Source organism: Cajanus cajan, chromosome 8, assembly GCF_000230855.2.
Source record: "Cajanus cajan strain Asha chromosome 8, NIPB_CcT2T_4, whole genome shotgun sequence".
In the NCBI taxonomy this organism is placed as follows: domain Eukaryota; kingdom Viridiplantae; phylum Streptophyta; class Magnoliopsida; order Fabales; family Fabaceae; genus Cajanus; species Cajanus cajan.
In genome coordinates, this window is record NC_138524.1 from 3,485,769 (window position 1) to 3,512,550 (window position 26,782).

At 30.8% G+C, this 26,782-nt stretch overlaps 3 protein-coding genes across 3 annotated transcripts; 2 read left to right on the plus strand and 1 right to left on the minus strand.

The window, feature by feature from the left end:
• Window positions 1–217: 217 nt before the first annotated feature.
• LOC109798968 (beta-galactosidase 13) lies at window positions 218–5,832 on the minus strand. The gene is made up of 18 exons (XM_020359422.3): window positions 5,439–5,832; window positions 4,847–4,942; window positions 4,604–4,716; window positions 4,366–4,432; window positions 4,183–4,275; window positions 3,930–4,073; window positions 3,740–3,834; window positions 3,351–3,456; window positions 3,050–3,253; window positions 2,769–2,936; window positions 2,478–2,656; window positions 2,225–2,334; window positions 1,966–2,075; window positions 1,764–1,871; window positions 1,286–1,390; window positions 1,023–1,168; window positions 603–948; window positions 218–516 (listed from the first exon to the last, which is right to left on the minus strand). Exons 1-18 carry the CDS (start codon window positions 5,679–5,681, stop codon window positions 400–402), a joined length of 2,550 nt encoding a protein of 849 aa, XP_020215011.2. The 5' UTR covers window positions 5,682–5,832; the 3' UTR covers window positions 218–399.
• A 10,249-nt stretch (window positions 5,833–16,081) lies between these two features.
• LOC109798809 (rac-like GTP-binding protein RAC1) lies at window positions 16,082–18,755 on the plus strand. Its single transcript, XM_083061804.1, has 7 exons — window positions 16,082–16,362; window positions 16,662–16,749; window positions 16,838–16,947; window positions 17,025–17,088; window positions 17,840–17,904; window positions 18,069–18,134; window positions 18,217–18,755. The coding sequence occupies exons 1-7, from the start codon at window positions 16,264–16,266 to the stop codon at window positions 18,316–18,318; spliced, it is 594 nt and encodes a 197-aa protein (XP_082917930.1). The 5' UTR covers window positions 16,082–16,263; the 3' UTR covers window positions 18,319–18,755.
• Window positions 18,756–18,898: 143 nt separating this feature from the next.
• LOC109798810 (ubiquitin-conjugating enzyme E2 28) lies at window positions 18,899–20,701 on the plus strand. Its single transcript, XM_020359208.3, has 4 exons — window positions 18,899–19,695; window positions 19,764–19,891; window positions 20,175–20,279; window positions 20,366–20,701. The coding sequence occupies exons 1-4, from the start codon at window positions 19,626–19,628 to the stop codon at window positions 20,507–20,509; spliced, it is 447 nt and encodes a 148-aa protein (XP_020214797.1). The 5' UTR covers window positions 18,899–19,625; the 3' UTR covers window positions 20,510–20,701.
• Window positions 20,702–26,782: the final 6,081 nt, after the last annotated feature.

Consider the following 26,782-nt stretch of genomic DNA (forward strand, 5'->3'; position numbering starts at 1 on the left):
TTATTTGGGGTTGTGGATTTTGGACATCTTATATGATAAAATATTTCTATTTGATGAAAATGAAAATGTAAGAATATTGGGCAAAAATGTTACCGCAACAATGAACTCTTGAGCTTTAAGGTGAATTGTTAATTAGTATTTTTCTTTGAAAAGATCTGTTAGTTTTGAAGAGTTTGGAACTTTTATGTTTTGGTAATAAACGAAACAATGAACTCTCTTATGTTGACAAGCCTGAAGTTCTTTATTGAAATCAACCAGGAAGGATGACAAATTTCTAGAAACAACATTGAACTCTTGTAATATTCTAACAAACAATATGATGTTTGTTACGTAAAGACACCAATTTCAGGTATCATGTTTTACATAATGTAGGAGTCACTCACTCGCTCACTCACTCACTCACTCACACTTCACTTGGATTGCAAGTGTCTTCATGATATTGGAGCAAGGATCTTTGCCCTGAATGAAGGCTGCCTTGTCCAATGGAACTGTGCATGATGGTTGTCCTAGGCAAGTCTGCACAGTGAAAAAAGGTTCAGCTTCTTCATATTTGTCATAGAAAAAAGTTAGTCTTTTATTTTGCAAAGAAATATGAGCTCTACCTTTTCGACGATTTGCCTGGCACCAGGTGCGTCACATTTTCCCATTTCAAAGGCTCCACAGAAACCCGCAGGATCACCAAAGCTTATAAACTCCACAGTCTTAATGGTTCTTAAGTGTGGACATCTGAGTTCAGCTGTTGGCATCAAATTATCCGAAACAGGTTGGAATTTCCCTTTCTTAGTTGCCCATGACTTGACATTGGCGGGGTGATTCTCTGTGATGATACTGCATACTGTATTTCTGTCAACAGTTTGGATGGTAATCTTTCCTGGATCTGCCACCTCTTCCTCAAATATAACAAGCAAGTTGTCTTTTGGATTGAGGTAAGTTCTTGGAATGTGATACCTGACTCAAGTTACAAATTAAGAATGAGTTAGTTTTCCTTTGGATTTCAAGGCCAAACATTTTGTTCTACTTACTCTGACTGAGTAGGCTTTCCAAGAGGAGAGAGGTAGCTCATCCAGTGACGACCAATGCTTTTACCATTCACCCAAATCATTCCCTTCCCCATGCCGCTCATCTCGATGGCAACAGGATCAGTTCCCTCTGGGGTTGCAAAATTTGTCTGTGAAATGAATACAGAATCATAAAACAAGTCAAACATGTTTGTTTGATTGAATCCCCTTGAAAATGAAAACAACTTGCAATGTTATTATAATCCAGTGAAGGCAGTAGCCATTACCTTGTACCAGGAGACAGTCTTTCCAGGTCCCTTGGCCTCTTTCCACTCTACCTTCTTTGATCCCTTTTCACTGAAAACGGCAAGCTCCTCACCTTGGATACCAACCTGAAAAGTTCAACAGTAACTTTACTATTGTTTTTGCTAGACTAATGTTTGTGGATGAGCTTTCCATTGTGTCCCTTAATTCTGTTTAATAGTCTAGTACCTGATTCGACACCCGGCCATGTAATGCTCATTGTAGATTGATGAGTCACTACCATGTTATTAAAGGGTTGTAAGTTGTAACAGGCAATTTGTTGGGAAATTAAGGCTAGTTACGAAAAGAACAATTACATGTTATTGAAAGTAGGTTGGTTGTTAATCAGTCTAATGTGATTGGTGGATCTCCTATCATAGGGATCACTATGGTTATTCTATTTTCATTCCATGATTTATGTTCCTTTTTCAGGTATTTTCTCAAAAGTATGCTAATTAATACCTTATGACCCCAACCATTATTAGTCAGATCAATTTTTCCAGAATTCAGACCAAGGATGGTTATAGACTTGGGTCCGGCGAACCTGTGCTCCATGTATGCTCCACTGTCCTGTAGATTAAAGGGGATACAAGAATGTTATCATCCTCCTTGTAAAAAACAAGTGCTGCAAATATTAGAGAAGGAAAAAAATTGAGCCTCTTACGGGGAGTCCCACAGTGCAAGCCAAGATAGCTATGTCGTTAACTCCAACCTTGAATTTTACAGGTTTCTGGAATTCAAAAGATTTTTCTTCGTGGCTACCATGATTAGATCCTTAAAATCATCAAGAAAATTAGCCAAATATTAACACCCAACCTCTCATAGAGAATGGAATAATATAACATTTTGCCATGCATGAATCAGTCCAAGTACATTGGACTTGATCCACTTCCTTTTAGAAGGCCAAATTTCTGTGTGCTTACCAACGAATTCTCCATTTACATAGGCAAGTAATGAATGGCCAAGACTCAGAATACGAAGAACGGGGGATAGATCAGTCTTCTTTGGCAAGTCTTCTGGACCCAATTCAACGCTGCATTAAATATACAAGTCTCAGACAGCAGTTGCATAAAATACCGTTGCATGGAATAAAGAGAATGAAATATCAATGGTGAAATGCATGGAATAAGATAACCATATCCTCAGTTGTTCACAATCACAGGAACATGAACTCACCTGGTGGTATACCATGCATAGTCGCTGGCGTCTTTAAGCAAGTTATAAAGCTCTGCAGGAATCTTTTCGTTGACTGGAATATTCTTGGTGGTTGGAATGGACTCAGAAAACACCTCCCACTTAAAATTATTTGATTCCTTTGGCGTCTTGAAGTTCCTTGAATTATGTTGTGAAGCAATCTGATTGAGGATGCAATACAAAATGGTCAGCTACAAGGACTAAGGAGTAAAAACTTCAAAGCCAAGCATGTGAATTCTCTACTTGTAAAAAGCAAGGGTTAAAAAATGTTACATTTTGAGTGTTGAAGACCACAGTCTTGCAGTCAGGGAGGATGCTGATGGAACGTGGTGGCAGGTAATAATCCGTACCTCTGAAGTTTATGGTTGTTGGTGTTTTGGTGTGGTTGTTAGTGATGAAAGCAGCACATAAATGACTGTCTGCCTTCTCATAAACTATAATCTGCGCAATTCAAACTTCCAGCATGGCTTAAATTGTCTTTGACACATATTTCTCTCTAATAAAACCCCTATTAAGAGAATGTGAATTTTGAGAAGGTTGTGTCAGATGCTTACCTCATGATGTTGGTTCAGTTTTGTGACAGAATACGCACCATTGAAGAGGGGTTTCTTGCATAGGTTCAATGCCTTGTGCACATCCCTCAGGTGACTCCATTTTGGTTCTCTCTGCAGACCGTACTCATCGAGAGGGGCTTCATCATAATACCGGGTTGTGGTGAAGGCAGAGCTTGTTCTACCAAAATTTGTTCCACCGTGGTACTACAAGAGTTTCAGATCGAGTTGAGTGAGAAACACAATGTCCACAAGTCTCATATAAAAGTTTTTGATTTGGATGCATGATAAGGTCATTAATTACCATATAGTAGTTCACCAAAGACCCATTCTTAGAGAAGAACCGGGCAACTGAGAAGGCAATGTCTTCTGCTGATCTTTGGGATGGTGGATCTCCAAACACTCTATACCTGTACTTGCAAATTATCAACAATTATTTTCCCGAAAATAACAACTGAAATTCACAAATATAAGTGACCATTATTTTATTTTTTTTTCAAAGTAGGAACTCATGCAGCCAATTTTGTCAAATATTCATTCAATTATTAGTCCATCAGAAATATTACTTGAAGATCAGATGTCTCAAATACCAAATGGATGTTTCAAGACCAATCTACTAAGATAGAATATGAATACATACATTTATTTGACTTAAGACTAAAAAATTGATCACTAACGAATATATATACTTACTGAGCAGTCCAGTTTTCAGTCCATAGGGCAGGCTTGTAAGCTTTGTTGGGGCCTGCGAAGGTATCACCACAGTGCCTTCCATTGCATGCATTAATCTGCCAAGTGAAGCATGCATTGTCAGGTCAGAGATAACACGCATTTTTAATCTCACTGGAAGGAAAATCATGTCTAAACAGTTTCATAAACTTACCACTGGATCAGGAGCATCTGTTTGCTTGCACATGATCCATGGAACTCCAACATCCAGTGACACTGCCATTTTTGCAGCCCATTGGACATAATTGCTTCCTTCCTCTCTAAAAGCACGTTGGATATGGTTGTACTCATTCTCAATCTGTAGTACGTAAGCAACATGTGTGAGCACTTTGCTTATTCTATTTAGCACCATGCAGAAATTAAATAAATAGACGTGGGAGAAGAAGGATCATGTGGAAAATCAGCACCTGCGCCAAGATGATGGGACCTCCTTGGGGAGCAAAGAGATTCTCCTTTTTCAACGTGTTTGTAACATTTGATACGTAATCTTTCATGTGCAGCTGCAAATTAGAAATGATTTTAGTAATCTTAAGTTGGTCTTAATTTCCAGAAACAAGAAGCTGGCGAGTTTTATATGATTGATTGGTTACCTTAAAGGGTTCATTGTTAGAGCGGAATATGATTTCTGGGATCTCTCTTAGCCAATATGGAAGTCCACTGATGTATTAACATTGAAGGAAACAGATTATCATATCAGAGATTAGAGTCTCGTACATGATCTTGTAAATTAAATAAATTTTACTGCATTTGTTAAAAATTGTATTGTAACCATTCATGAACAATATACGGTATTTTGTTGTTTCTTTAAAAATTAATGAAAGGGCATACCCGTGATTCCATTCAGCTTGGATGAAAGGGCCAACCCTGAGGGTTACATACATGTCTTTCTCATGAATGAGCTTTATGAACTTTACGTAATCATACTCCGGTTCCATTACGAACTGCAGATGAAAAGAACTATAGTCAAGTTGGGACATTCATTAACCGTGGATGCATGGCAAGGCCACCATGAATAATAATCAACGTTTACATGTAGTAGTAGTTCTGGTTCCAGATCATTAATTTAATTACCTTGCCCTTCACAGGCTCATGAACGTTCCAAAACACGTAAGTTTGGACCACGTTTATACCTCCACGCTTTGCTCTTTCAAGAATCTCTGACCACATCTGTAAACACACAAAAAGACCCTTAGCTGAGCTCTATTTTATCTATGATTAGTTAGTTTATTATTATGAATACTACATGTCTTAAGGAAAGTTTTACTTTTGATTGCCTAATTAACCACCAGCTAAGTATGAAAATTTATTTCACCGCCAGATTATCATGTGTCAATAATTCCGACTAATCTTTACGTGATTTAGCTTAGAGATTTCCATCCCTACACGATTTTTAAGAAAATTTCTTAATGTATATATCTCCACAGACACAAGTATCATGTGAGTATTGTTTCCATGATTTAAAATTTCTGATCCAACAATAATGAGGTTTCATGTGGAGAGTGACATAAGTTGATTACATATCGAGTTTAGATCTCTTCGTTTCCTGTCCACTACTATAATTTGAACTTTGAAGTGTATAAAAGATATTACTTAACGTTTTATACACGTAAAAGCGAGATGATCTTTACTCTTGTATGATGATAGATAAGTCATAAGAAGGTACCTCGGGGGTGCTTCTCGGGTAATGGATGGAACCGGAGAAGAGAAGCTCTCGTTGTCCATCGATGATGAGTGACCTGCCATCATAAGTGACAGGCTTCTTCCTGTTTTTGTCGGCAACTTTTGTCTCTGCATCATCGATGCTCGTAGAAGCCATACTCGCGTCTTCACCCTGGTCATGGGCGCTGGCAGCAATAATGGCCAATGAAACAGTGATGGTAACGAAAACAAGTTTGAGAATAGACATGTTTGAGAACGTTATTGATGTGTATGTATGTGGTGAATGAATGAATGAATGAGGAGAGAAAGAGGTAGGAGAGGGTCCTTCTTAGATGCAAGAGTTGCTCATAAACTGTTTCGCAATTCCATCAGTGAGACTGCTACGTCGGAAACTAAAGGGAACAACATGTGTATTTATGGTGTTATAGAGCAAAGCTCAGTTTCCCGTTTTGAATTTCTGTTAGTAATCATTGGTCATGCTTAAGCCTACGTGTTGCATGCACATCTTGCTTTCTCCTTCTTTCGCTACCAGCTACATAAGTATACGTACTTTTTGGGACACATCACGTTATTTCAGTACCTTCTTATCCCTTCCTCAAACTCTTGTTTCAATTTTTTTGTCTTTATATCATGTTGTTTTGCTTTCAGCCTGTCTTAAACCTAGCTATAATGTTTTAACGAGGTTCTACAATAATATATTTTTAAAAATTTAAAACTAATTACTTTGAGTATATTTTTTTCCTTCTTATTATAATTGCATAAAACAATGTATTTTTACTCACAAGATGTGCTGCAAGTGACAAGTACGTAATTTGGGTTTTTAAACCATATGATAGATATTCAATTACTATGAGTATATAAAGCAACATTTGTGAGATGCCTTGCTTAGCTTCCATCAAAAAAACTTTTATTTTTTATGTTTAGAGATTCATAAGAAAATATCATGAATATCAAAAAAATAAAAATAAAAATACCAAAGGTAAGGTAATTCGTTGCAACATTATTTATAAAAAATAAGAAACAAATTTACTTTAAAGAATATTTTCTCTAACCAAATGTTGGTAAAATTAGTGAATGATTACAAAGATTGAAGAATTTAGTTTGTTTACTTATTTGTTAAATTACTACATACATATTTTCAATCCTTTTAGGTTCCAGTAAAGGACATTTCGAACATTTCGACACATTTCACCGTAGCCAGTTTTAGACACGAGCATCTCTATATACTCTAGCCTCTATAGGGTTCTATTTTTGTGGGCATCTCAGATTTTTTTTTTTAATACATTTATCTAATATTTTAGGACGTGCTTATTTTTTCACATGGTAGCAGATGATAGCAGTAAGTGACCTAAATCTTAGTGACAATCCTTAAATAGGGTATGTGCTTGAAGAAAGAAATAAAAAAAGAGAGAGGAAGTAGAGCATTGTCGTTTCCTTGTGTTTACTGTGGTGTTTGGTACCTACGAAATAAAGACAAAACAACAAAATATAATGGAATCTTGAGTTTGGAGGTAATGAACCCTTTGTCTCTGCACATGGACTAGCCATTTGGTATTGAGCTGTGTGCTGTTTATATATATATATATATATATATATATATATATATATATATATATATATATATATATATATATATATATATATATATATATGAGGAGGGATCATTTTACTGTAAGTCTCTTATATTTATTCTGTTCAATAACTCATATTCTAATCAAATTTTAACGATCCAACCGTTAAATTTAAAGTTCTTAGTTTATAGATTAAATATGCAAATTTTTAAAAAATTTGAAAATCATTTGATACTTCGCTTCATTAATTCAAAACAATATATAAAATAATTTTATGATTATCCGTCAATTTGAATTAATAAAATGAAGTATTCAATAATTTTTAAATTTTCTAAAAATTTACAAATTTGATCTATGCATTAAGAACTTTAAATTCAACGGTTAGATCGTTGAAATTTGATGCGGAACATAAGTTATTGAACAGAGTAAGTCTAGGTAGACTTATCCCTAAAATAAAATGATCCTCCTATATATATATATTAATTAAAATATATTAAAATTATAAAATATCGTGGACTTTACATTTTATTTAATAAAATTATCTATAAATTTGTAACTATGTACCTCCTTGCACATAGTCGAATCATTTTTATATCAAGAAGTGGTAGAAAAAAGAAACATCCCGATATTATTGAATAGAATACTAATGACATGATTGCACAACCCTAAATCGAAAAAGAAAAATTAATAAACACAACTACATAACTTATAACTAGCACATGGTCGTGAGGAAGGTAATCCACCAAACAAAAAAGATTTTAATAACTTTAAAATGAATTGAATTTGTATGTACATGAGGAAAATTAAAGTTAGCTCCAAGAACTTGACCATTGCACTAACTTGTCGACAAAATTTTAATCATTTAAAAACATTAAAAAAATTTGAACTTAAAAATATATATGTTAAGAAGTTACATTTATCATACTTTAAAAAATGAATGAATATAAATAACCAGTAAAATTTGAGGCTAGTTAAAGAAAGATGTTACTCTCTTACAACATAATCGATATTTAAATTCTTATTGCGAGAAGTGTCCATTCAGTGTCAAAATCCAGGTCTTACCTTCAAACAAATTCTCTAAAAAAGTATATAAATGTGAAAAAAAAAATGAATATAAATTTGAATTTGCAATTCAGAATATTAAATTTATGATTTTATATTATTTTACTTGTTATTTCTTTTGAACTTAAAATACAAACAAACGAGAAAAGAAACTTATGCAAGTAAACTAAAATATTAACTAAATTTGTCTTATTTAATGATTTTTTTTTTTATATTTTAGATGTTAAGTTTGCGTGAAGGATATTTAAGAGAATATTATATATATATATATATATATATATATAATGAAATTAGTAAAATTAAATAATACTAACTAATTTTTAAATTAATATGAATAATTTTTAACAATAAGTTGTTGGCTTTAATAAAATTGAGTTTAGTTTTTTTTTATATAAGTAAAAAACATAATATTAAAAAAAAAGTACAAAGGGTACTCCAACCTATATACAAAGTTAAGGCAACTGCTGAATACATATCAATGACTCATTTAACCAATTTATGTATATTAGTTGTCCCTCCTTCAATCCCGTTGTTAACCATTTTCATGACCTATATTTGATAACATCTATAATTTCCCCAACATTTACTAAACTATTGTTAAAGACAATATTATTTTTATGTAACCAAATATTCCATACCACAGCTACCCAAATAGTTACTAAATACCTCCACTTCTTTTTGTCACCGACAAAACCACACATATTCAATAAGAGATCCTCTAAACAGTTTGACATACATGAAGAGAAACTCAACCAATACCAAATCGAATACCATATACTGCTCGAAATAGAACAATGCAAGAATAAGTGTTTCACCTCTTCATCTTCATAATTACATAAGACATAAGATTCATTGAAGAATAACATACCACGCTTCACAAGTACCTTATGTACTGACAAAGTTTGTAATAACAATTGCCAAAAGAGTACACCGACCTTTTTAGAAAAAGAATATAGCTGAAAAAAAAAACTTTATAATCATATTCTTTAACAAAAAATTAATCATCATCAAATTTAGTCAATTCTTCATATAAATAATATAATTATTATAAAAAATTATGAATAATATTTTCTTATAATTTATAATTCAGCCCGGAAGGAGTAATTAATTGAAAGATTCTTGTATGAATTGAATGCGGAGTCAATTCATTTCGGATGGTTTAAATTAAGACAAATACTAACGGTTTCCGATCTCTCTTTCCATTCTTTTTATGTACTTTTCCTTTTGCCTAATATGGTTACTTAGGCCAGTCTTCAAATATTATGAATTCTATAGGTAAATCCATAAATATACTCTTATATTTTTTTATAATTAATCAATATTATAAATGATTATTTTTTTTCCGAACAATTTGATTGATTATTTGGTTCATTTATTTAAAGAAAATGAGTCTAGTATTACTTAAATTAATGACTTATTGATAAGATCTCTTATATATAAATATTTATAATATTAATAGATATATTATTTAATTAAAAATAACATATTTTATTATATTAAAAATATAATATAATGTTAATAATTTTAAAAATTTACTTCTATGCTACTATACCTCTAGTCCTTATCATAAAAAATAAGTTATAGTGTATTTTACATTACTAATTTAATTATTTTGAAAATGATGGAAAGGAGTATGGTTTATTATAAGTGTTATATAAATAGTTTTAAAAATCAAAGTGATGAATCTCCAAATTAGAAATATTAGAATAGAATAACTTTTAAAGAACAAAAATTAAACTTGAAATTTCTAAATAGGTCAAAAGAATATTTTTTCTTTTATAAATATAATACATAAAAAAAATTAAAATGACAGGAATTTATAATTATCTCACAATTTTATATTTAAATGTAAAAAAAATATAATAGATAGACTCATTTTTTAAAATAATATAAAAAATATTTTTTCATAATTATATATATTATTAATTTTTAGCCCCTTTTAATCATAGACCGAGGAGGATTGCACCTCAAAACCACCATCAAGGGCAAGGCCGGGCCTGAATAGATATTACATGTTTATACAGAAATTTATTCTGTCCCATATTTTCTATCCTGAGATTTTTTTTTATATATAAAAAGTTAAAAACTGGATTTCTTTTTGTTTGTCATTTATTCCAACATTTATTAGGTTCCGAAAGAATGACATAAAGAAAGAAAAAAAAAAGCCGGTAAGATACTTGTACTTTTTGCTACGATCATTATTTCTCCCTAAATTTTTGTTATAATTAATTTCTTTATAATTAATGAAGTAACGCATTTACTAACATTTAAGGAATTCTGTTAACGGATAATTATGAGTTGTATTGGATTAGGATTTCGAAAGAAAATTTTAGCATGAAATTCTTTTTTATAAATTTTAATAGATTTTAAAAAAAATATGTAGGAATGTCATATTTTTTGAATTCTTTTAAAAAAAATTAAAATTTAGATTTTAATCAAAATTTTATAATTTAAATTTTAATAAATTTTGATGAATTTATATAAAGAGATGTTAAAGGATTTCACATGAAACATGAATTTGTAATGCTACAATATTTAATAAAAAAATATAATATAAATAATAAAGAAAAGTAAAATCAACATAATTTTTTTTAAAAATTTTTTAAAAATTTTTGAAAAATAATTATCTCTATCTTTTGATAAATAATTGATTTTAATCACATATCTAAACTTATACTAACCTTCAATGTATTAACATATCCTCTTTCATGCACTTGAGTATAAATAATATGTTTAAAATTATGATTTTTATTAATTGGTAGTACTGAAAATAAAGATTCATCAGTTAATTTGATTGAGAATTCATTAGAACAATATTTTTTTATAAAAAAAGTTATGTAGTGCTACATATTAATACAAGTTTAGCTTGTGTTTTAAATAAAAATAGAGATCTTGACTTAAAAATTACGAAGCATAATTAAAAAATACTATGATATTGAATTGAAAACTTTATTTTCATTCTTTCAATCACATTTTTTTAAGGATATATGACATAAATAGAAATTTTTATTTTCATTTTGAGGGTCATTACCATGACTTGTAAAGTCTTTTTAATATATGTTTCAAAATTTTATATTTTAATATTAAACTTTATTAAAAATAAGTAGTTAAATTTTAATGATTAAAAAAAATTAACTCTAGATAATATTTAACAATACAACAATCATTTAAATATTTAATAATTTAAAAAATAAATATTGATAAATTATACGATAGATAAAAAAGAGATAGGAGAAGAAGAATAACAAATAAATGAGAAAGATAAATAAAAAAATAAAGAAAAAGAGATAAATAAGAAAGAGAAACACGAAAGACGAGAGAAAATGAGAGAGAAAAAAGAATATAAGATAAAAATAAATAGAAATAAAAAAAAAGGAAGAAGGAGAAGAAGAAGAAAAAGACAAATGAGATAAATGAATAAAAAGAAAAGGAGAAAATGATATAAAGAAGAAAAGAAGAGAAAGAAGAAAAAGAGGCAAGAGAAAAGATTTAAGTGAGAGAAAAAAGAAAGAAAGAGTATAAATAAAAGGAAAAAGTTATGTGAAATCTCAAAGATTTTGGTAAGATTATTTAATGATTGAATTACATGTAAAATATAAAAAGTCTCACAAAATTTAGTACTTAAAATAATCTATTAAAATCTCTATAATTTTTTTAATAGTATTAATGGACTTTGTTAAATAAAAAAAGCTTTAATTAAATACCATAAAATCTTGATTGACTCTTAAAAAATCTTAATTGTCTTAATTAAATATTACTAGATTTTGACATACTTTTAAAAAAAATTTATTATCTTTATTAAATATTACATAATTTTTTTATATTAATTTTTTTCAATTAAATATCATAAGACATTTTTATAATAAAAAATCTTTTAAAATTTATTAAAAGTCTAATCCAATAGACCTCCTAAATCTTTTAAATTTGAGGGGAAAAAATGTTTGTAATCGTTAAAAAAAATAGAGATACCCTGGGTGATGAATATCTACTCAAAGAAGTAAAAATAAAAAAAATAAAAAAAAAACCCTCAGATAATAGGTAGAGTACTATGAGAGACAACTTTATTTTGTAATTTGAGAGAAAAATGTACTTCTATCATATATTTGTTAAAGATCCAAGATATATCGTAAACCATTCTTTATTGGCTGAAACTGTTGAGACTCTCCTGTATATATTAAGAGAAAAATAGTATAATTCTTGTTTCAAAAGTGGATATGTTTTTATTATTGGATCCTTTAATTTTTCCTTACCTACATTTAGAATATTTTTCATAATGTTTAATATCATATATTAAACTTCACACACTTATTTTATTAATTTTATTCGGTGCCTATTTTGTCTGTAGACTGTGTACATGTTGTAGAGCTGCATTTTATTAAAATAGGTTCTATCAACTATCTCTAAGGAGCATCTGTAAAGGAGAGGCCATGTCCTATTAGAAAAAGTAAAAAAAAAAATACAATTCTCTGTTGTTATAAACTTATAATTCTTTGAAAAAGTAGCCTACTTTGAAATATGAACCAAAAGTTGAATATGACCTATCTTGGTGGTTGTTTAAAATCAGGTCGTGGAAGGTTGATTCACGTAGGTTTAGGTGTAGATTAGATAGTGATAAATTACTATTTTTAGGTAAATTGAGTATTAAAAAATATCCAAGAGATAGGTGCCGTGTCTAACACACATGCACGCATAATCGCATATATATATATAATTGGTTGACTTTAAATCACTTGTTGGTTGGGCTCAATCTTTGAAGAGTGGTGATGGTCCCTTTGCTTAATTGGTGGCAGATGAACCTGAAACTACCTCTCCCCATGTTCCACTAGTTTCTTAAGATGTCGTAATTGTTGATTTGTGATCTTCCAACTAATCTCATTAGGTGGGGGGTACCACTAGCTACACTCAACAACCATTCATTTCAACCAATTTTGTTGGAAACGGAATTCATATACTTAATGCTTGTGAATAGGGGTGGGCAAAAAAAACTAAACTGAACTGAACTGTACTGTATTATAAAAAACTAAACTGTTTGTAAAAAAATTGAACTGAACTGTTTAAAAAAAAAACTAAACTGAAGTGAACTGTTGGATAGTTAACTGTATTGAACTATAAAACTGAACTGAATTATAAAAATTGAACTATTTTTATAAAAGGATAAAAATTAAATGTGTCTAACATGTTATGTCTTAATGGATTAACTCGATAGTCTAATAACCAAAACTTAAAATAAAAAAAGTGATCCAAAAAAAATTGTATCAATTTTGTCGAATCTAACGGATCAATTGAGCTATGTTGGACTACTTATTTTTAGGCTTAAAATTCAATGAGTTTGTTTGACTTAATTATATATATATATTTTTTGAAAAATTTAAATAAAATGGAAAATAAAGTAATATTGGCAAATGTGTCTTATTTTGATAGATCAATGAGTCAAAATTGTTCAATTCAAAATATCATAACAGTTCAGTGCAGTTTAAACTGCAGTTCAGTTCAAGTTTTTATAGTATAGTTCAGTTCAGTTCAATGACACAAAAAAATAGTTCAGTTCAGTTAGTCTGAACTAATATTTAGTTTAGTTCAGTTCATAAGAACTATTTTTAAGTTCAGTATAGTTTTTATAAGTTCAGTTCAGTTCAGTTCATTTTGCCCACCCCTACTTGTGAATCAAAAACCTTTACACATGGAACTCATTCTTAAGAATCTAATTATTGCATAACTTTAATAACGAATGCGATGCAATTTAATAATTATAATAGATTATAAAATCATTGTAAAAATATTGATAAATTTCATTTAACTTCATCAAATTGACTTGTAAGCATTTATATATTTTAATTTGATTATATCATTTGTTAATATAACATTAGTTAAAATTTAAGCATATTTATCAAGAATAATAGAGAAAAATGAATTAAAATTTAACAAGTTGTTGGAGTGATAATATCAATACATCATTGTCACTAAATTGCTTCGGTTTAATTATAAATATAATAAATAATATTTTAAAAGGTGTTTATACCCAATTATGAAATCTCGCTTCCTAATGAAATAAAATTAAAGCGTGGTCCATTCTCTTTGCAACTGTGATTTGTTTCATAATTGAGAGTTATGACATTTTTTTCACATCATTCTCATACTTGTCACCATCTCCCATGTGGGTTTAATGAAAATGCATTATCCATCCTTATCATCTTTCTCCCTTTTCAATATGAAATCTTCTATACATTTGAGACTCATAATCACAACCTTTCTTATATCAACATATCTTATAACGTAATTAAGCATTAAATTGAAGGGATAACTCAAGTGGAGATGAAAATGATGGTCAACAATATAAATAGCTGTAGAAAGAAAATTGAGAGCAATTTGTTTGCTAGATAACTTCAATTTCTATCTGGATTTAAATTTGATGATAATAATTTTGTGGCATCATTAATTGTTTTAGCACTTTTCTTTTATGGTAGCATGCTATGTTATTTTGTGTAGTGGACAACAATAGCATGCGTTCAAATTAAAAAAAGAGATTTTCTATGTCAAAATTATGTGAAATTTTTTTTAAATGGTGGGTAACCCTTTTTAATGATCTAGGATTAACAAGAATTAATTTTTTTTTCTCAATATAACCCCCTCACGTTTTTTGTGCATGTATCAATGGTGGGTAACTAATTTATAATGGATCTAGATGACTTTGATACCATTTTAGAATAGTAAATTTGAGCTTAACTCAATTCTACAAAATTGGCTTCTAAAATGAGAGTTATTTTTCACTTATATATTCTTGAATTGCCTAATTTTTATTCGATGTGAGACTTATTTTTTTTTTCAATACTAAACTATATATATTGTTATCGACAATTTGTCGCACACTTGTTATTAAAAAATGGGTTTATGATTTTTATTGAAATATTTATCCACCCTATTTATATTAATGTATTTTTCATGTTTGTAAAATTCATGTGCATGAATGAATTGTTGTAGCAATAGTCTAAGTTTTGAATTTCATGTAGCTAGCTGAATAAGTCTTAGTCCTTAGGATAAGAGAGAGAGAGGGGTAATAAAAAAATTAACATTTTTTTCATTCGCACTAAACCCTAAACTCTAAACACAGAATATTGTTAAGAGCATGTTTGTTTTATAGTTGAGAAGTCTCAAACATACGTTTAATCCAAAGTTACAAGCTCATAGATTCAGTTGAACGGGCATTGAAAAGTGTGCTGATGATAAAACAAACACACCTTACACCCTCTGAAAAACGTTCCAAATATTAAAAAATTATTATTTTTGAATAAATTTATTATAAAATAATTATTTATAATAAATTTGTTAAAAAATAAATTTTTAATTATTTGAACAATTTTTCTGCCTCAATTTTCGGAGGATACAACATTTTCCTTAATAAATACTTCACATGCTATTCCTAGGTATTTAGTTCTATTATGTAGCAATAATTTTTTTACCCTCTTCTAACGAGATATTCTTAACAAGTGTGTCGCATCTAATAATCTTTGTATCTTGCACAGATTAAAATAGCTAAATCTTAAAGTCATACTGACATAAAAAAATTGTTTATTATTATTTCTCATTTCATTATACAGCCAGCTCTAGGTAAAGATTGAAGATAGAATAATGCAACATGGCTGACATTAAATGTATCACAATAGCAGCCTTTTGCAAAACAAAATCTTTATTTTATGATAAGACAAACTTAGATACACTTTTGATAAATAGATAATATGATTATAAAAAATAAATAAATAAATGGATGTCAAAAAATGATCCTTTATTCCATCTCATAATACACGTTGTGTAGAAAGAAAAAATAAGTAACATGATACGATAAGTGTTATTTTAATTTTTAATATATCATTAATTATTATTACTATTTGTATTTATATTTCTAATAATATTTATTTAGACATTTAGAAAACAAAAAAGAAATAAATTTGTAAAATTTAGAATAATGTTTTTATTTGTGGGGTGTTTGAATGATAAATCCATTTACATTATGATGAAGGGGAGTTGGTGGGTGAAATTGTAAGAATAGGTGGCAAGTAGAAGATGCAGGCCCAACCACAGTACAAGAAATTCAATTTTTTTGCCCTTTCCATAGTCTCTTTCTTTTCTAATTTCTTCTTCAACTTGTACATGCACATCCCAATCAACACATGAATCATTAGGGTTTATCCTCCAGCAGCTATGAGTGCCTCCAGGTTCATCAAGTGTGTCACAGTCGGTGACGGTGCCGTCGGCAAGACTTGCATGCTCATCTCCTACACTAGCAACACTTTCCCTACCGTTAGTGCTTCTTTTCTTTCTTCTCTAACACACCTTCACTTTTTATGTGTCTTTTCTTCTTCCTAGGGTTCTTAGAGACCCTTGAATTGGGCTTATTTCTTATTACTTGGCTGAAAAAGAGGGAAAACAAAATGCTGTGCTTGAATCCTCGCTCTTGGTTTCGTTTCTTAGATGCTGTCTTCTGCTGAAATGGCTATCTTAGGATTTGGGTTAAAATTGACTCAGAAATGGGGATGATTCCGGAATGAAGTATTTGTGACATCTTATTCTTGTGTTTCTTTGTGATCCGCTGGCAACAGGACTATGTGCCGACTGTCTTTGACAATTTCAGTGCAAATGTAGTTGTGGATGGAAGCACTGTGAATCTTGGGTTGTGGGATACTGCTGGTAACTATAGTTTTCTGGTTATCTTTCATCCTTCTTGTGTTTTGGGAGTGTCTTGTCATTGTTTTGATGTTTTCAACTTATGGGACAGGCCAAGAAGATTACAATAGATTAAGACCCTTGAGCTATCGTGGAGCAGACGTATTCCTGCTTGCTTTCTCTCTCATAAGCAGGGCCAGCTATGAAAATGTTGCCAAAAAAGTAAGCTTGGTATTTTTATTTTACTTTTTTGTTTTGTCCCTCTTCTTGGACTGATTTTTTTTCCTTTACTTTTCCAGTGGATTCCTGAGTTGAGGCATTATGCCCCTGGTGTTCCAATTATTCTTGTTGGAACAAAACTTGGTTAGATTCTTGTTCCTTCATTACCTTCTCTAACTTTCTTTACACTGTTAACGTGCTCCTTATGTGGTAAATAACACTCAGCATAATAGTAGTCCCATGAAGTTGTGAAGTTTGTTCATCCAATGATGATAATGTTTGCCTTTTTATCATACTCATGTGTATTCCTCATTGTTTTATAGTTGGGGAAGTTACTTGTTTAATAAACCCAATCTCTAATTGCTTGCCTTCACCTATTTTCTATGATATGACGCCATTGCAGTTGCTTAATGGGTTGTAATTTGGTAATTGCAAGAATGATGTTCCTTCCTAAATTCCAAACCTCAGCCGTGACTCTAACCAATAATTGGTACAAAGTTTTCTTGAAGAGACTTGGTGTTTAATGTTTACCTCCTGTAAAACTAAAAAAGCGATGTAGTGGTTGTTCTCAGTGCTGTATGAGTGGTTACTGACAAAAGCTTGAGAAGTCTGGACTTTTGAAGTGTATTAGGGAGTGTAAGATGAAAGAAGAGTGCAAATAGTTAGTACACAAGCCCTTGGCTTCACGATTTATCAGAATTTCAATTTATCTATAGCTGAAGTAGAGCTTATGTTCTGAAATTTTTTCGGTTGGTAGTTATCAATGGGTTTCTTTTGGAATGTGTTTCTTCCTATAGATAGTTCGCTTAATAGTATCTTTTTGACAGTTCCATTATAAAGCTGCCATGATTAGTTTGCTTAGGCATTTTATGAGAATCAAATCTATGTCTTGTAGATCTTCGGGATGATAAGCAGTTCTTTCAAGACCATCCTGGTGCAGTGCCTATCACCACAGCACAGGTTCTTGCTATTTGCCAGTACTTCCTTTTTACATGCAATTATTGCTTTTGCTTTGTTTTTTTTCTTTTTCTTTTCCTAGTTTTTGGTTTAGCCTTTATTTGTTCACGATATGAACATGAGCTTACTTGATTGGTCAGTGATCTGATTTACTGTCTTTTCTGAAGGGTGAGGAACTGAGAAAGCTTATCAGTGCTCCAGTATACATTGAATGCAGTTCAAAAACACAACAGGTCCATATATGTTCTTTCAATCTTTAAAAGTTCTGAAACTTGAAGGAATTCATGACCTTATTGATGTGGCCTTTGAATACAGAATGTGAAGGCTGTTTTTGACGCGGCCATCAAGGTAGTTCTCCAGCCCCCAAAGCAGAAGAAAAAGAAGAGAAAGGGGCAAAAGGCCTGTTCCATTTTGTGATCTTCAGTTCTTAATATAGTAGTTCGTGGAGGATGACTTGACTGTAGTCTTGCGCCATTCTATATCTTATACTATTTCCTACCTAGATGAAGGAATCACCATGTCCAACTGACCACATCAAGGTTCGCTCATAAGCATCAAGCTATTTGTCTAATTCTCTCTGGCTGTAGGATCTGTAAAGTGATGATTTCAATATGTTTGGCGTGCACACAACACTTGCGTTTCTCTTGGCTGTTTACCTGTTGTATTGATTATTGAATAGCCATATCCAGCAGTGGACACGGGTTCTTCTATTCATGTTGTAATCTAATCTAGGAAGTGCTTGCATATGTGGCTTTGGATGTGAACTAAGTATATGTAATTAATTATGTTAGCTGCTTAACAGCTTGGATATAGTTTGGTTTGATTAAGGTTTAATTCTTCCGTTTATTTATTCAGGTGATTATGGTGTTAGAAGTTTCTAACCTGTAACTGTAAACCAAAGTCAGGTTGACTTGGTTTAACTTTGCATAAAATCTTGTGACAATTGCAGCCTGAGGCTTGTAAAACCGAATTCTAAAATGGAATCTCAACTGTTATGTAACGAAAAGAATATTTTGTAGCTGTCAACAACTTAGTGTCAGCACGGGAATATACACTATTTTTGAAGGATTATCAAAACAAGACCAAATTCATCTTTCATACCTCACAACTTTATCAGATACTCAACGTGTGGAGTGTGAGAGTCGTCAATCAAAGTGTGGATCTAATTTCTTCTTTTTGGACGTGGGTTGGCTGTGGTTGGGCGTCCAATAACGCGGTATCTTGTTTTGGCATCGATGTATTTCACTGGGGAAGTGGTACCTGAAGGCCAAAACGAAGAAAGATAAGGACTGCAAAAGTCAAAGAGGTGTTGGACTTGCTTAAATTACAAATAGTAAACTTAACTATATAATTAATTCTTGGTAGATTCAACATTTAACTTCGAAATAATATCCTAATGAGGAATCCTGTGGTTTTTTCATCGATGATTAGATGGACAGCAGGCAATTGTTAATTATACCACCATTGAAATCGGCTAAATACTTGTAATATGGCAAACACCTTTTTTTCATTCCTTCCATATCTAAAAGTTAATCTTATCTTCTTTTTCATAAGGAATATATACTGTGCCCACTTCCGTTGGTAAATGGAACACTTGAATCTGTTCAATGTCCTTCTCCAACCATTAAATAGCCTGCAACCTGCTTTGTTTCTCGTAGTGTTCTAATCATTTTTGGCTTTCTAATCATCCTGATTTTCTCTTCTACGAGTCTAAAATCACGTGAATGGCATCCAAGAGAATACTGAAAGAGCTCAAGGACTTACAGAGAGATCCACCAACTTCATGCAGTGCAGGTAAGGAGGTTGAATTGGGTTATTAGCTGTAACCATACTGCAGTGTAGTGTAACATTCTTGTTTTCAGGCCCTGTGGGTGAGGACATGTTCCATTGGCAAGCAACCATCATTGGTCCAAATGACAGTCCCTATGCTGGCGGTGTTTTCCTTGTCACCATCCATTTCCCTCCTGATTATCCCTTCAAACCTCCCAAGGTATACACCAAAAACTTTTACCACATTCTGACTCCCATTTTCTTTATTTCAGCCAATCTTTCATTTACAAATAACTATGGATAAGCATAGAGTCTCTTCCTTTGCCATATTTCAAGGTGGAACATCTGTTTTTCTAGAGCAATACTCACACACATACTACAAAAGTAGCACCACCCAACAAAATCGTGTTTGTCTTCAATTTTGAATTTTAGTAACTGCTATTTAATATTTATAGTAAAGCGCTGAATCTAATTGATCGATAGCATTAAAAACTATTATATAGGTTGCATTCAGGACCAAGGTGTTCCATCCCAACATCAACAGTAATGGCAATATTTGCCTGGACATACTCAAAGAACAGTGGAGTCCTGCTCTCACCATATCCAAGGTCATGTTATGGACCTTTCCTCATTGATGTCATCATTAGCTTGTTTCTGTTTTATATATATTGACTGATTGTTAAAACTCATGCAGGTGCTTCTCTCCATCTGTTCTCTGCTAACGGATCCAAATCCTGATGACCCTTTGGTGCCTGAAATTGCTCATATGTGCAAGACCGATAAAGTCAAGTACGAGTTCACTGCTAGAAGCTGGACCCAGAAGTATGCCATGGGCTAATACGTTTTGGAGTTGTCTTTTTGCTCTTCAAAATCCTTCTCTTTTATAGTATTATATATTAATATATAGATATGACCATGAAGTTTGGGCATTGTTAAACAACTTGCATACATATGAGAATTGTTCTCAAAGGCTTTACCCTTGTGATTGGAGCGTGCTCTATATGAATAAATTCTACTCCCATTTGAAGCTTTTCTTGTGTTCCCATTAAAAAAAAAATGTAACCAAGAAGGCTAAATTATTGTCTACTTCCTTAGGTCAAGAAACAAGGTTTTCATGCACTACATCCTTGCAATTGTTTTTCACAAATTCCATTTGTTTTCCGTGGTAAGATTTTGATCTGGATATTGACCCCTATACTTAATTCAAGCTTCAATAAATAATACCCAATCAGCACAGTATCATGTTATTTGTGATCTAAAACTACACCACTCAAGCTTGTTCCGGCAAAACTAAGCCCTAAAGTAAATTGAATCATATGATCTACGGTCAAAAATAAAAAGAAACACGTTCTGAATTATATCTTCAAGACTAGACTTGAACTTCTGTCGGACAGAAATCACGAATTTGTGATTGGTACGTATTTGAAGCTTGGTGTTTGTTTAGAGAAGGGGAGGTGAAATAGTCACTGGTTTTTATACATTTCACAATGAGATAATGAAACCTTTAATCCGCAAGTCGATAAAAAAATGAGCATAGTGAGCAAGTATCATAAGAGCCATGCTTTACAAGTAAATTACTTTGCGGATATGTAACCAGCAACTGTCAAACTACACTGACACTGCTAGTATTATAACAGTCTTGTGTTATTATTCTTAAAATGATGCGTCTTACTTGAAACAAGGTATGTTTTTCTGTCACTACCAAATTTAGCAAATAGTGAGTACAGTAGTTTGTTTAGGCACGTACGGTCCCAGATCACATTGGTAGGTTTCTTCATTATATAAAAGTATAAAGGTTGCATTTATTGCAGAATGCGATTAATATTCTGATAGATATTTATACCTCATGTAGTCATGTCTCATTTTAATAATTGCAATATGCAACTTTACGAGCAGACATTATTACCACGAAAATGAAATTCAAAATTAGACATTAGTGATGCCATGTCAAGCACGCAAAACAACATGGACATGGAGTGTCTTAATGACAGAATTTGGTTGGCGTTATTACATATAAACAACAGGGCTTACACCATCAATATTCTTGGAGCAAATAATTCTCTTACTTGGTTCCAAAGATGCAGTTGAGTAGGCCACACCACCTTTCTCATATGTGACAGTAGCAAAACCCTTCAGGGAACCCCTACGATTGTGAGGCTTCAACTTCCTTAATTATTTATTCATTTTTCATTTTTATTCAACTTCCCTAATTTTTATTTTATTTGTTGCAAATTGACACTTAAACTTCAATTTCATCTTAAGCTAATCATTAAAGTATACTCATTTTATAAATAGACACGTGGAACTTTAATTTTCTCTAAATTAATGCTTTGAGTGCATTTGTCCCCTGATAGCATTTCCGATTATAATATCATGAAAATATGATTCTGAAAAATACAATATCATTCTGTAAATAAATGTTCCCTTAAATTTTAATTTTATATTAATTCATTATCAAAATTTACCTCTATTGCAAATAGTCCTTTTATAAAGTTAAGATAAACTATTAACAGAGAAAAAAATCTCAATTTTATTTATTTTGAATTGTAACAAAATTTTCAAACATTTAAGCATGATAAAATTTAGAATTGAAAAATCAATTAAAGACATTTATTGTATTTTTTTCTTAATTCATAAATTTATTATGTTTTAATACTTGGGTAAATGAATTATAACATAAATAAACAATTAATGAATAAATTTTAAAGTAAATAAAAGATTCTGATGTTTTTTCCGTTAGTAATATAATTCTAACTTTCAAATTAAGGGGAAAATATTAAAGTAGAATAAAGTTTAAAAATCAATTGGGTGGAATTTAAATTTAAGGTGTCTACTTGTAAATGAAATAAAATTTAAAATTAATCGAAATAAAATTAAAGTTTAAAATATCTTTTCATAAAGGATATACCTTTTCTATTCTATAAATTCATAAAGATAAATAATATAAAAAAGTCCAAAGTACATGTCTATAACAAGAAGGAAAAAGAAAAAAGAAAAAAAGAGTTGAATACTTTTTCCTGCTTTTTAAAATTAATGTTAGTTTCACATGATATACTCACGTTAATTTATATTTTTATTTAAAAAGTATTTTAAATTAATATATGTAAAATTAAATATTTAGAAAAAAGACATTATAAATTATTATTATTATTTTTCGTGTATTTAGAAAAGTAACTATAAAAATATATAATAAAAATATGTTTCTTTCAAAACTTATTCAAATACACCGTTAAATAGAAAATATGTTGATTTATATTGTTAGGTATGTGTAGAGTATTGAATTAGTGCACTACTGTACTGTATAAAATAATCTAATGACAGGGAGAAGGCACATTGAAAAAACATGTAGAAAATGAAATATAAAAAAAAATCAGGATTTTATTTTATTTTTAAAAAAAAGGAGGAGGGAGGATATTTCTTATTCTTTGAAATATTTTTGGTCCACGAATTACTTGGGTTGGTCATGGTGATGCATCTTTTCAAAAATAGAATAATGAGTTACACACACACACTTCGTACATAAGCAAATTCTTCACCCGGCTTCCACTCAGCACCGCTTAATCACATATAAAATTATAGTTATTTTTTTATTATAAATTATTAAAATAAATAAATATAGTTATAAATATTTATTGATGTGATTAATATTAACTATTCCAAAGGAATGATTAATTATTATTTAATATTATAATAACATTATGGCATTTATGATCTAAAAGTAATTATTATTAAATATTTCAATAATCTTCTAACTATTAATAATTACATATAATCATATTTCTTTATACTTAATTATTTATTTGACAAAGTTAATCATGTTTATATATGTAATTAGTCACATGTTAATAACCTTGTGAACTATTAATCACTTGTGAATAAAAGTTAATTACTATTATATATTTAAATAATACCATGAAATTATTAACCACCTATATATTAGTAATTATATACAAATCATATTTATTTATTTTAATCACTTATAAAATAAAAATAATTAAACAATTAACCATGTTTTTAGGACTGAAAGGTAAATGTAAATTTCTGAATATGCGTTGCTCTTTTTTCTATATTCTAATGAAAGCAATTTATATGAGTAACTTAATACATCTAACATAATTGGTGGTCTTTGTTATACTATGCTAAACAATTTATACTCAATTTTGTTATAATAGAATAAATTTTAAGGAATTTCAAAAACTCATTATATATATATATATATTTATTTATTTATTTATATTGACTTGGTTATATAATAATTATTTGGTGATCACCACTAGATCTAAAATATTATTTTTTTTAATGATAATAAATAGTTGTTTGTTGAATGAACTGAATTATTTTTTTAAATAACTTTCATTACTATGTTGTTGAATTGCTCCAACAAAAAAGTTGTTTCAAGCAATTTGAACTTTATTTAAGTTCCTTAGTAGTGTAAATTTTTTTTATATTATTAATAATTTTAAAAAAATATTAAAATTAATTTTTGTATGTTTTTAAGAGAATTAATACAAATATTAAAAAAATTATCATATACAATAATTTATGATACATTATTTATGATAGAATAATTTTATTTGTTAAATTAATTATTATACAATATTCTGTAATAATATTTTTTATTTTTTATTTATACTTTACCATTTGTTTGATAAGTTCAATGTAGAAAAGTATCAAAGAGTTTACAATAGTTTACGCACACTACTTAATCATTTGAGTTAGATTTTCTTAACAATGTACCTATATACTTGATAAAAAGGAAAAGGAAAATAAAATGAAAAAATACATAATAATATATTTCTTTTGGGTTCTTATGAGACGGAGATGACAATTTAAAAACCACACACAAACCGACAGAAAAAAAAAAGTGAAACTCTAATTACAACAACCAAACCAAACCACACCAATTTCTGTTGTACCTAATATATATATGAGATAAGGCAGAAGATTTATGAGTCCCATTTGTCACCAAAGAACAACAAGGCCTGACAAGAAACATGGCATCTATTGCCTATTGGGCTTCAAAGTTCAAAGGTTGCGCTTTAGACTTTGAATTTGTGGGGCCTATTCAAGAATTGGAATTTTAACGTGTTCAACTTTGATTTCATTGTCAATTCAATTTCATCTAGTTAAGCAACGAATAAATTAAATTAAATTAAACCACGTAACATTTTCATTTGTCAGCATCTCTTCCACTGTTTCATTCATGTTCATGTTGCTCAGCGAGGGCTGCTATTCTGCTAAACAAAACATAGTGCGGTGAAACATATGATATCACCACTTTGGTTCTGTTCAAAAATTCACATGAAAAGTTAACACTCTACAAATTTTCAATCAAAGACGTGCACTCCTAGAATTCTGACGTCTAAAAATTTTCAAACTTTGCATGGTTTTAATTGGATTAAAATACATTTGTGATCAGATCATGAAGATAATGACAAACAGATAGATCCATCTTATGTAAATCTTATAATTATGTTACGGGAGGTATGTTTTTAATCAAGTTTTTTTTTTACACTTTTTTATTTAATTATAGATTGTTATATGATTAAAAAAAATATTGATCTTTTTAATAATAATCACTTGAAAAGTATATTTAAAATAATTTTTAATTAGTTGATTGCGTAAAAATCTTTAACCAATAATATGTATATTGAAATTTGTAACGACCCGCCATGGTCTCTACACTTAGTGGAATCGCACTACTGCTAGTGAACTAAGAGAAATATTAAGCTGAATAACTCATACATACATGTACAAATAAAAATAAATTATCTAAATTTTTTGGTTATAAAATAAAACTCCATATATGTACAGTTATCCCAAAAATAATATTCCCTAGTGTCGGTCAAGTACAGACAAAACCGTTACCCAAAATGATAACTCCAACACGAGGATCAAAACTCCTCGTCTCGCAGCGGACACCTCAACTCCAAGCTAGCCCTGACCTACTCCCATACCAAGTATGATCATCGCAGTTCCACCACATGGAAGTAGAAGGGTAAGCTAGAATTCACAAATCAATCATACAAGTATAGAACTATAATCTATACTACACAATCATCCAACCATTAATCATATTCATAGAGTCTCACCATACACTCTATCCAATACTACTCATGCATAACATACAATGCACCAATCACGAAGTCAAACACCACACTTCATCATATTAATAATCATGCAATAAATGCATCTCATGACAGATATCAATGCATATCAATCATCTAATGCGTCGTCACGCATACACCTAGGAGATCTCCACAATAATAGAGCTGTATAAGTGACATTCCATCCTACCGAAACCACCCCAACCATTTTCACGCCCAATGCGCTCGCTCGGTCACAGCTAAACAGGATATATAATCCTCACTCGGGTTTACTCGGATGATGTCACTTACACAATTGGAAGTCCAGATCCACCGTCAGGTATAGCACAGCTGGGTACGGGCTTACCACGACCTTGGCATGCATTAACCAAGTCAATTGTGGAGTTCGCCCACCGACTATCCGCAAGGATCCACGCACCTTCCCGAGTACTTGGTTAAGGGAATAATCCTCGACCTCATACCCCGCTCCAACACTAGCTAAGGACTTAGAGGAGACTCACCCAACCCAGTGGCCTATCTGAGCACCACTCTCCCAAATCCAGTGGCCTCCCAGAGCACCACTCTCATATATTAGCGGCCTATCCAAGCACCACTCTCAAGAGACTCTATGTGAGCTCTTTCAGTTCGAAAATATTTTTCCTCTCCTCAAGTCCTAGGCTAGACTCATGCCATAAGGCATCACATGCAATAATGCATCATACATCATATATGGTCTGCCCACCATCATGATCAACAGTCATACACATGTCATAAGACATCACATGCAATAATGCATCATACATCATACATGGTCTACCCACCATTATGATCAATAAGCATACTCATATTCAAACATTCATACGTATCATCACAAAGCATACATATGAATCACACCGTACCATACATCATATATCACACATATATGATCTAACATTTTAACTTTAAACATATTTACGCTCGGCGTAGCCTGAGCTCGCCCAGCCTAATCCCAACTTGAGAGTCCTAAAACTCATCCACGCCCAGCG

Coding starts and splice junctions, on each gene's coding strand:
- LOC109798810 (XM_020359208.3), top strand. CDS start 19,626: ATGGCATCCAAGAGAATACTGAAAGAGCTCAAGGACTTACAGAGAGAT. Junction 19,696..19,763: donor ACCAACTTCATGCAGTGCAG/GTAAGGAGGTTG, acceptor TCTTGTTTTCAG/GCCCTGTGGGTGAGGACATG. Junction 19,892..20,174: donor ATCCCTTCAAACCTCCCAAG/GTATACACCAAA, acceptor ACTATTATATAG/GTTGCATTCAGGACCAAGGT.
- LOC109798809 (XM_083061804.1), top strand. CDS start 16,264: ATGAGTGCCTCCAGGTTCATCAAGTGTGTCACAGTCGGTGACGGTGCC. Junction 16,363..16,661: donor CTAGCAACACTTTCCCTACC/GTTAGTGCTTCT, acceptor CGCTGGCAACAG/GACTATGTGCCGACTGTCTT. Junction 16,750..16,837: donor TGGGTTGTGGGATACTGCTG/GTAACTATAGTT, acceptor CTTATGGGACAG/GCCAAGAAGATTACAATAGA.
- LOC109798968 (XM_020359422.3), bottom strand. CDS start 5,681: ATGTCTATTCTCAAACTTGTTTTCGTTACCATCACTGTTTCATTGGCC. Junction 4,276..4,365: donor CTAACAATGAACCCTTTAAG/GTAACCAATCAA, acceptor TCTAATTTGCAG/CTGCACATGAAAGATTACGT. Junction 1,391..1,763: donor ATAATGGTTGGGGTCATAAG/GTATTAATTAGC, acceptor TGAACTTTTCAG/GTTGGTATCCAAGGTGAGGA.